This window comes from Doryrhamphus excisus, chromosome 1, assembly GCF_030265055.1.
Source record: "Doryrhamphus excisus isolate RoL2022-K1 chromosome 1, RoL_Dexc_1.0, whole genome shotgun sequence".
NCBI classification, from domain to species: domain Eukaryota; kingdom Metazoa; phylum Chordata; class Actinopteri; order Syngnathiformes; family Syngnathidae; genus Doryrhamphus; species Doryrhamphus excisus.
Genome location: NC_080466.1, coordinates 3,923,728 through 3,934,567, shown reverse-complemented (window position 1 = coordinate 3,934,567; position 10,840 = coordinate 3,923,728). Strand labels below are relative to the sequence as shown.

At 38.8% G+C, this 10,840-nt stretch overlaps 2 protein-coding genes across 2 annotated transcripts in view; one reads left to right on the top strand and one right to left on the bottom strand.

Moving 5' to 3' along the window:
* mycbpap (mycbp associated protein) overlaps positions 1-10,840 on the top strand; it is a 49,707-nt gene that overhangs the window by 16,611 nt on the left and 22,256 nt on the right. The window lies entirely within an intron of this gene.
* Positions 4,361-10,143, bottom strand: LOC131136887 (claudin-4-like). Its single transcript, XM_058084219.1, has 2 exons — positions 9,897-10,143; positions 4,361-6,693 (listed from the first exon to the last, which is right to left on the bottom strand). The coding sequence occupies exon 2, from the start codon at positions 6,592-6,594 to the stop codon at positions 5,932-5,934; it is 663 nt and encodes a 220-aa protein (XP_057940202.1). The 5' UTR covers positions 6,595-6,693; positions 9,897-10,143; the 3' UTR covers positions 4,361-5,931.

The following is a 10,840-nucleotide window of genomic DNA, read 5'->3' as shown; positions in this document are numbered from 1 at the left end:
CTGCTGATAGCCAGCCTCAAGCACACTTCCAAATGTTTATCAGTCATGGATAATATCCGTATCATAATATCCGTATAATATTCCATATCCGTATGGAAGTGATATGTTTTTTGCCTTTTTACTTGGTCCAGCTCCTTCACTCATTTTAGTGACCATAAACTTTAGCGAGGGCTTTAAAATCTCGCAATTCGCCGACTAGCTTAGCACTTTGCATCGTTGTTTACGCATGAGCGGTGACCTAAAGGTCAAAATTCAGTTGTCATCTGACCGGTTGTCCTGTATGTCAATCAAGTAACGGGGATGGATGATAGGCTGACATCGTAAGTTCTGCTGCACTTAGAGACGTTGTTTGATTTGATTGGTCGCCCGAAGGGCGACATTCAGTTGTCATCTGAATGGCTGCCCTGTATATCAATCAAGTGACGGCATTGATGCTGGGATGATATTTTTTTAATGTCACGCCGCGATCGACCAGCGATCGACCAGTACCACCTCCGCGATCGACCGGTAGATCGCGATCGACTTAATGAGCACCCCTGCCCTAGATGGTTTAGGGTGGGGGTGTTACTTTATTTATATTGTCAGTAACACTATATTTTTTTATGTGTAATGATAGAAACATTAAAGTTAACATTTAAAAAATGAATGACTGAATATGCTTTACAATTAGAGACATACAGGTAGGAGGTGAAGGTAGGCTATATGCTACAGCCTATACGCACCATTCATTCATTCATTCATTTTCTACCGCTTTTCATGGAGCCTATCTCAGCTGTCTTCGGGCAAGAGGCGGGGTACACCCTGGACTGGTGGCCAGCCAATCACAGGGCACATATAGACAAACAACCATTCACACTCACATTCATACCTATGGACAATTTGGAGTCGCTAATTAACCTAGCATGTTTTTGGAATGTGGGAGGAAACCGGAGTACCCGGAGAAAACATGCAAACACAGAATCGAACCCAGGTCTTCCCGATCTCATGACTGCGCAGCCTACATGCTATGATATCACATATTATTGTGATAAATCCGATATTTTATCGATTGTAATACACTACTGATTTGATATAAATTGGTTGATATAAGGGCCGAGTGGTTAGCGCGCAGACCTCACAGCTAGGACACCGGGGTTCAATTCCACCATCGGCCATCTCATCTACCTATGGACAATTTGGAGTCACTAATTAACCTAGCATGTTTTTGGAATGTGGGAGGAAATCGGAGTACCCGGAGAAAACCCACGCATGCACGGGGAGAACATGCAAACTCCACACAGAGATGGCCGAGGGTGGAATTGAACCCTGGTCTCCTCGCTTATACGCACCATATCGCCGCAAAATGAGGTTAGATTTTTTTTTTGGAGGTGCACATGCACATCTTGGGAGACATTGCCGTAAATTAAGAAGCAGAGCTTAGGGGAGGGCAGAGAGTGTATCTGGCCTACAGCGCACGCCCATATAAGGGAAGCCCGGCAATCTGTGACATCACAAACTGCCAGTGTTAGAATGCCGTCTAAAAACGTGAGTTCAGAGCCATCCTAACTTTTTCAGGGATCACTTCCAAATGTGCAAAAATCATTATCTGAAACTTTGGCATTGTTTAACATGAGAATACAACATTCTAATTACATTATATACACCCACGTATAGCAAGATATGAATTTTGAGTACCTTGTTATTACCATTTGTAAAGATGATGGTCATTTTATGTCAAAGTGAAGCTTTCACACAGGCACTCAGTCCTGCCTCTGTTACACATCTGATACAACCTGCACATTGACTTTGACCTGTCTTGTGCACACAAAACAACAACACAGAAAAAAAATAGTGGAATGTGTGAAAGGGGTTAATGACATGACTGGAGTCGTCCTTTGAGCTGAGATATCCTGTTTATTGAGCTGAAACTGTTAATCCCATTCATCAATGATTCTCCATTTTTTGAAGTCACGCTTCCCTCTGGGACAGAAGTTTTATTTTTTGGGGTCTTTTGTTTATTGCGGTTATTGTCATTAGCTTTTTTCCTTGCCTCTGATGTCATCTTCATTCTTCTTTTGATTTGTGTCAGAAACTTCTCCATCGCACGGTGTCCCCGGTGTAGAGTGCCCCGCTATTTTGTGAGAATAAACGGTATAGAAAATGGACGGAGGTCTGACAAAATAGCAATAGCATACCACATACATTTAGATCCCAGTTCTGATTAAATACTTAGCCTATCACTGCTCATCAATCTGTCATCAGTCGTCCAATCAGCACGAATATCCATACAGTTGTGGCACTGAGCCGCCATCGGAAGTATCTAGTCTTTATTTGGTTGAATGAAAGCAGGCAATGCTAGAGACAACATTGTTAAAGGTACACATTGAGGCAACCGGACTCTTGTTTGTTGAAGACATTCTAATACAGGGGTGGGCAAACTACGGCCAGGGGGCCACATCCGGCCCGCCAAGTGTTTGAATATGGCCCGCCCAATCTTTCAAAAGTATTTAATTTAAAGTCAACATACAACCTGGCATCATGGCCTGAGCCAACCTTTTGATGGTTGTATCAATTTTGTTGTTTGACATGGTCTGTTGTTTACAAAGTGCTCCTGAAAAAAGAGACACAAGCACATAATAATAATAATAAAAATATAAATAATAATTATTATATTATTATTATAACTATTATGATTATTATATTAATGCTAATTATTATATTAATTATATATAATAATATTGTTATATTTGCATATTTTACATAATAATAATATAATAATTATTATTTTAATTATTATAATATTTAATTTTAAAATATTTAAATATAAATATAAAATAATAAATAATAATAGCAGATTGCATGACAATTTTACAGATACAATAATACCAGGTGGACTGTTACGTGTAAAATATATAGTCTGCCCCCCCCCCTGGAAATTTTGTTATATCAATGCGGCCCGCGAGTCAAAAAGTTTGCTCACCCCTGTTCTAATACATCTCTCCCAAAGACTGTTTCCACAAGAAGAGTGGCCGCTAGCGAGCTGTTTTGCCTCCAGTCAGGTGAACAACCGATTGTTCTGCAGGAAGGTTATTCATAAGCCACACCTGTCAACAGCCCCAGCAACAACCCCACTGTGACTATAACCCCCGGGGACACAACCACCAGAGACATACCACCAGCCCCTATTAAAGAACTGGATAAGTCTTTTGGATTAAAGGTGACATTTATTCAATTAACAAGAATGGTGCCTTTGCCTTGATGCAACCTTTGTTGATTTGTTCAATCTGTCGTGTTGTGTCTGCATGTTCCCAGCCCAGAAGTTAGTTACCGCAGCTACCAAGCAAAGGTGCAGCAATAATAATAATAATAAGATTAAATAAACCGCTGTCAATCATCCCATTATTGATCTTCTCATGGGTACTCCTGATGGAGTACTGATGTACTTCCAGGTAGCCTTGCTAACCTCTGTTTTGTTCAGTGAAATTGCAGCATTTCTCTTTTACAACATTTGTGTGTTTTTGCTTTTGGGTTATTGCTGGTTTTGCATCATTTGTATGTTAATGGACCTTTTCTGCATGTGAACTTTTTTTTTTTATACTCAAAACAAAAGCAACATTTAACAGAATCTATTAGATTTAGAATTTGTTAACCAGACATAACTCTTGCCTAATACGTGAAGGTTTGGTTGCTAACCAGGACTTGTTATTGCATGTTTAAAAAGTTCAGGAAGTGCACAGTCAATTCCTTGTTCTAATAACTTTATTTCAATTACCAATGTTAACACTCACTCTTAAGGTTGTACAGTCAATGTACTGTTTGAGAATTAAGCCACTACAGTGTAAAGGTTTAATCAAAGGCTTCTAGGTAGACCACTATATATATATAGGTATATATAGGTATATATAGGTATATATAGGTATATACCGCATATATACCAGGAAACACCGGGTCTCCTCTTCAAGCTACCACTGCTTGGTTTCGGACCCATTTTTTTACTTCACTTTTTTTTTGTAACTACAATTGTCTGTAATGATTTTTTCTGAATTACCATGATCCGGATGACTGACAATCAACATGAATTCTTAATATTATTTGCAATTCTATATTTTATGAAGTAGAGTTAACATGTTCACAGCCTTTGTGTAGTACATGAGGGAGTAGAATTTGACTAATTGCTGCCCTCTTCTGGTTGGTGTTTCCTCTGGAGTGGAAAATCAAAATCATTAACAACAATACAAGTCCAAATAAGACATGTGGGGGGGTAAATAACCTTGGACATGGCATGGTCACATTAATGCAATAAATTAAGTAGAAATGAAAAGCAAACATGTTCATTTTTATTGAGTGAGCTTGTAAAACACTCAAACAATACAGTGTCACTCACATTATAAATTAATCAGTTAATTAATTAGTCAGAAAGTAAATTATTTACCCCAACAAAAAATTTATTCAACTTCCCAACCCAGAAAATAATGTAAAATTAGGAAATGCATGATAAAACTGTTTTAAAATGTATTGTATTAGCAAATGCAACATTAAAAAAAAAAGATATTCCTCCAAAAATATGAACAGGAATCAAAAATGATTTTAAAAAGCTCAAATACACAGAATAAAGATTCACAGATAAACAATGGTGATACTTTGTCTTTCTCTCTCTTACACACACACGCACAAACGCACACACGTTTAGATGATGTACAGTGGTTCTCTGTGTACATACCACCCACTATCTCTCACACACACACACAGAGGGTTGAGTGGAATTTGAGAAATGTACGTACACACATTAGTAATCATCACAGCATTTAACATCCTCCCACTATTTACACCTACAATGAATGACTTGAAGAAAGCACATATTAATAAATCTGATTTCCCTAACATGAAAAACAACTCTTAATTAAATATACAGTAATTCCAATAACAAGTGAGGACATTTTTAACTATCTCAGCTGTTTTGACTTAAAAAAAAAAAAAAAAAAAAAAAACACAACAATCTGGCCTGAATAGCTAATTTGTCATTTCCAGAGACGAAATCCTGGGAAATCCTGTAATAATCATATCACCAGCGGTATTGATGTTTTGTTGTGACGACACCTGATAGTAGACACTAGGTGGCAATAAAAGCATATTCTCTGAACCAATTGTCAATTTATTGTACTGTATGCTACATGTACAGTAAACCTCGATATATCGTACTCGGATATATCGGAAATTCGCTCACAACGGACAGATAAAAAAGAACCGATTTTTCTGTAATGCATTTCCAATAAAAATTCATTGCATATATCGGATTTTTTATAACGGATTTCGCCTATTTCGGACAAAATCTCCAGTCCCGTTCCAATGCATTTCCATGAAATTTCCCTGGCATATATCGGATGGCCGCATCGTTATGCTAATCTTGTTGATGTCACTGGCTATTGTCTTTCTCCTGGCTCCAGATTTAGGACAAATATAAAAGTGAGTGACGTCAATAATACTAGCACAGCAGTGAATGAGATCTTAACCTCACTATTGGAAATAACGTAGGCCTGACGGGCGTAACAGGGCCTAGCTTAATTAACAATTTGTTATGCTCAGAGTCCAATAAAGTTCAATTCTCATTACCTTACGTCTCTTTTCATTGCCCAGTCCAGGTACATTGGAAACATAGTCAAGGAAGTGCCTTTTTATAACGGATAAAATCCGATTTACGCATATACCGGATATAAATCCGATATATGCGTAAAATGGACATTTTCCGGTATACGCATATAACAGATTTCGCTTATATCGGACAAAACCAGTGGGAACAATTGAATCCGATATATCCGAGGATTACTGTAGTACTGGAGGGCACGCAATGGGAAAAAAAAGGGCAAAATAAGCAAGTTTCTCTCTGGGAAAACAAGAGGATTGACAGGTATGAGACTTGCCAGTTGAATCCTACTTCAAATGTCCCATTAAAACTTACACAAAAGATTTTTCTTGTGTCTTCACCTCTCCTGCTGCCCCAGGGTTGTCTTTCGCTGCTTTTCCAATAGTCGGCAATGTTCCTCCTCCTACTGTAGTGGAGCCAACGTGAAGAAGAGCTCCCCCTAACAGGAGCAGGACACTGGCCCCCCATCCTAGATACAATGCTGGTCCTAATTCTCTTTTTAGGGGTGCTGCAACATTGGGGTCATAAAAGTCCCTGATTATTGCATAAGCAGTCCAAGAGATCGGTATCAAGAAGGCGAGACCAGCCACGATAAACAGCACCCCCGCTAGCCTGCCGAGCCGAGTCTTGTCGGATTGATTAGCATTGCCCATGCAGTGGGTGCATTTGGCCCCGATTACCCCAAGTAGCAGGGCCAGGATGCAGAGCATCAGGGAGAGGACAGTGAGGCCGCGGGCAGCTTGGGTGGATTTGGGCAAAGCCAGCGTGGAGTCGTAGGTTTTACATTGGATCTGACCCGTGGTCTGAGACAGGCAGTTCATCCAAAGTCCTTCCCATGTCACCTGAGCGATCACCAACTCCCCGCCCACAAAGGCAGACACGCGCCACAAAGGGGCAGCACACACCAGCGCCCCGCACACCCAGCCCATTACCGCCAACACCAGGCCCAGCAGCTGAAGACTGGTCGACGCCATGTTTGGTAAAGTAACAAAAAAAATTCAAGAGCCGTTGCAAGAAGTCCTGGGAGGTTATGAAGATTCTGTGATGAATTGAGTCGCCCTCTTCAACTCAATCTGCAGAAATGACATTTTAGTGTATTTAGAAATCCCGATTATTTCAGAAATTGCATGGAAATCCTGGAAAATTCCGTTGCGTGGTGTTCAAAATGCCAAGAAAACATGTAATCCCCAAATACCATGCCAATACTTTCTTTCTTTTTTTTTGCCTTGTTTATGGGGATTTAATTGGTTCCAGGCCCAGCCGTGATAAGTGCATTTCCGGAAAGTAGGATTACTTCTTGATACATGGAATATTTCCAGAAACTAAATATGCTTTTTAACATTAGAGCCCTCTAGCCATGAAATAACACCCCTATAGTCACCTTTACACTCCTGTTTCCCAATATAGTTGACATAATAATAGAAAATAAGACTTAGGAAGCTGTCTAAATATGTTTTTCGACATCATTAGAGCCCTCTAGAAAAGCAATAACCCCCACATACTCACCTTTACACTCCTATTATATACTAGACATTGTAAGAAAAAAAACATAGAAACTTGTTGCAAGCTAAATGCAGTTTTTCACATTATTAGAGCCCTCTAGACATGAAATAACTCCCCTATAGTCACCTTTACACTCCTGTTTCCCAATATAGTAGACATAATAAGAGAAAACAAGACTTCGGAAGCCGTCTAAATATGTTTTTCGACATCATTAGAGCCCTCTAGACATGAAATAACACCCCTATAGTCACCTTTACACTCCTATTATATAGTAGACATAGAAAGAAAAAAAAACATAGAAACTTGTTGCAAGCTAAATGCAGTTTTTCACATTATTAGAGCCCTCTAGACACGAAATAACACCCCTATAGTCACTTTTACACTCCTGTTTCCCAATATAGTCAACATAATAATAGAAAATAAGACTTGGGAAGCCGTCTAAATATGTTTTTCACATTATTAGAGCCCTCTAGACATGAAATAACACCCCTATAGTCACCTTTACACTCCTATTATATAGTAGACATAGAAAGAAAAAAAAACATAGAAACTTGTTGCAAGCTAAATGCAGTTTTTCACATTATTAGAGCCCTCTAGACACGAAATAACACCCCTATAGTCACTTTTACACTCCTGTTTCCCAATATAGTCAACATAATAATAGAAAATAAGACTTGGGAAGCCGTCTAAATATGTTTTTCACATTATTAGAGCCCTCTAGACATGAAATAACACCCCTATAGTCACCTTTACACTCCTGTTTCCCAATATAGTCGACATAATAATAGAAAATAAGACTTGGGAAGACGTCTAAATATGTTTTTCGACATCATTAGAGCCCTCTAGAAAAGCAATAACCCCACCCATAGTCACCTTTACACTCCTATTATATAGTAGACATAGTAAGAAAAAAAAACATAGAAACTTGTTGCAAGCTAAATACAGTTTTTCACATTATTAGAGCCCTCTAGACATGAAATAACACCCCTATAGTCACCTTTACACTCCCGTTTCCCAATATAGTAGACATAATAAGAAAAAATAAGACTTCGGAAGCCGTCTAAATATGTTTTTTGACATCATTAGAGCCCTCTAGACATGAAATAACACCCCTATAGTCACCTTTACACTCCTGTTTCCCAATATAGTCGACATAATAATAGAAAATAAGACTTCGGAAGCATCTAAATATGTTTTTCGACATCATTAGAGCCCTCTAGAAAAGCAATAACCCCCCCATAGTCACCTTTACACTCCTATTATATAGTAGACATAGTAAGAAAAAAAAACCATAGAAACTTGTTGCAAGCTAAATACAGTTTTTCACATTATTAGAGCCCTCTAGACATGAAATAACACCCCTATAGTCACCTTTACACTCCCGTTTCCCAATATAGTAGACATAATAAGAAAAAATAAGACTTCGGAAGCCGTCTAAATATGTTTTTTGACATCATTAGAGCCCTCTAGACATGAAATAACACCCCTATAGTCACCTTTACACTCCTATTATATAGTAGACATAGAAAGAAAAAAAAACATAGAAACTTGTTGCAAGCTAAATGCAGTTTTTCACATTATTAGAGCCCTCTAGACACGAAATAACACCCCTATAGTCACTTTTACACTCCTGTTTCCCAATATAGTCAACATAATAATAGAAAATAAGACTTGGGAAGCCGTCTAAATATGTTTTTCACATTATTAGAGCCCTCTAGACATGAAATAACACCCCTATAGTCACCTTTACACTCCTGTTTCCCAATATAGTCGACATAATAATAGAAAATAAGACTTGGGAAGACGTCTAAATATGTTTTTCGACATCATTAGAGCCCTCTAGAAAAGCAATAACCCCACCCATAGTCACCTTTACACTCCTATTATATAGTAGACATAGTAAGAAAAAAAAACATAGAAACTTGTTGCAAGCTAAATACAGTTTTTCACATTATTAGAGCCCTCTAGACATGAAATAACACCCCTATAGTCACCTTTACACTCCCGTTTCCCAATATAGTAGACATAATAAGAAAAAATAAGACTTCGGAAGCCGTCTAAATATGTTTTTTGACATCATTAGAGCCCTCTAGACATGAAATAACACCCCTATAGTCACCTTTACACTCCTATTATATAGTAGACATAGAAAGAAAAAAAACATAGAAACTTGTTGCAAGCTAAATGCAGTTTTTCACATTATTAGAGCCCTCTAGACATGAAATAACACCCCTATAGTCACTTTTACACTCCTGTTTCCCAATATAGTAGACATAATAATAGAAAATAAGACTTGGCAAGCCGTCTAAATATGTTTTTCACATTATTAGAGCCCTCTAGACATAAAATAACATCCCTATAGTCACCTTTACACTCCTGTTTCCCAATATAGTAGACATAATAAGAGAAAATAAGACTTTGGAAGCCGTCTAAATATGTTTTTCGACATCATTAGAGCCCTCTAGACATGAAATAACACCCCTATAGTCACCTTTACACTCCCGTTTCCCAATATAGTAGACATAATAAGAAAAAATAAGACTTAGGAAGCCATCTAAATATGTTTTCCAACATCATTAGAGCCCTCTAGAAAAGCAAAAAAAACATAGAAACTTGTTTGCAAACTATTTTTTTTTTGCGAATACTTTCCATTATTGATTGTATTTTAGTAAATGCAAAGACATGACTGCCTTGTAACTGCTTTTCTGTCCCAGATATTGTCTATAATTTACAGTAGTTGCATAGTTATGAACGCGATAACAAAAACTCTTACCAGTTTTGATGTTGTGAGATGTCAGTGAATCGTTCCTCTATTATGACTGTCCAAATTGTTTGCGCGGCGTTCATATGGTGGCGTGTAGGTGGTTCGGCAGCGTGTCATACTGCATACTGAAGACTCACACGCAGATAGTTATGCCACAAATGACAACACAGGGACACTTTGTTACAGACGTTGAAAGCCGTGCACGTTCCAGAAGAGAATGCTAATGATTCACTGCCAATGACTTCACTACTCAATCCTTACCAGTTACCAGTTGGAAAATTGTGTCATTTGAGGAATAACATTTTTGGTTTGAGGATTCCATCAACAATGATGTGCTGAGCTAGCGGTGACATCATGAAAGTACAGAGTGAGATTGCTCCCCAGGATGTTTCCTTTCTTAAATGGCTGGCTTGCAGACATTTCCCATTGTCTCTCATTTCCTTAAGGGAAGTGACCTTGTAATGTTTCTAATTATATTGCCAGACCTACAGTACACAAAATACGACTAAAAACATCAGTAGGGACTCTTATGGCACACCAAATTATTCATTCATTCAGAGATGGCCGAGGGTGGAATTGAACTCTGGTCTGCGCGCTAACCACTCGACTGCCATGCAGCCCCCTCTCTATTCATTCATTCATTTTTTACTGCTTATCCTCACAAGGGTTGCGGTGATGCTGAAGCTTATCCCAGCTGTCTTTGGGCGAGAGGCGGGGTTTGTCACCAGCCAATCACAGGGCACATGTAGACAAACAACCATTCACACTCACATTCATACCTATGGACACTTTTGGGATGTGGGAGGAAACAGAGATGGCTGAGGGTGGAATTGAACCTCGGTCTCCTAGCTGTGCAGGGGGCCCGGGTGCTGGTTCCCCCGATGGCACGGCCTGCGGCTCCTCCCAGTGTGGATGGCCCCAAAGGTGGCGTTTCCTTGATCCTCAGTGCCATA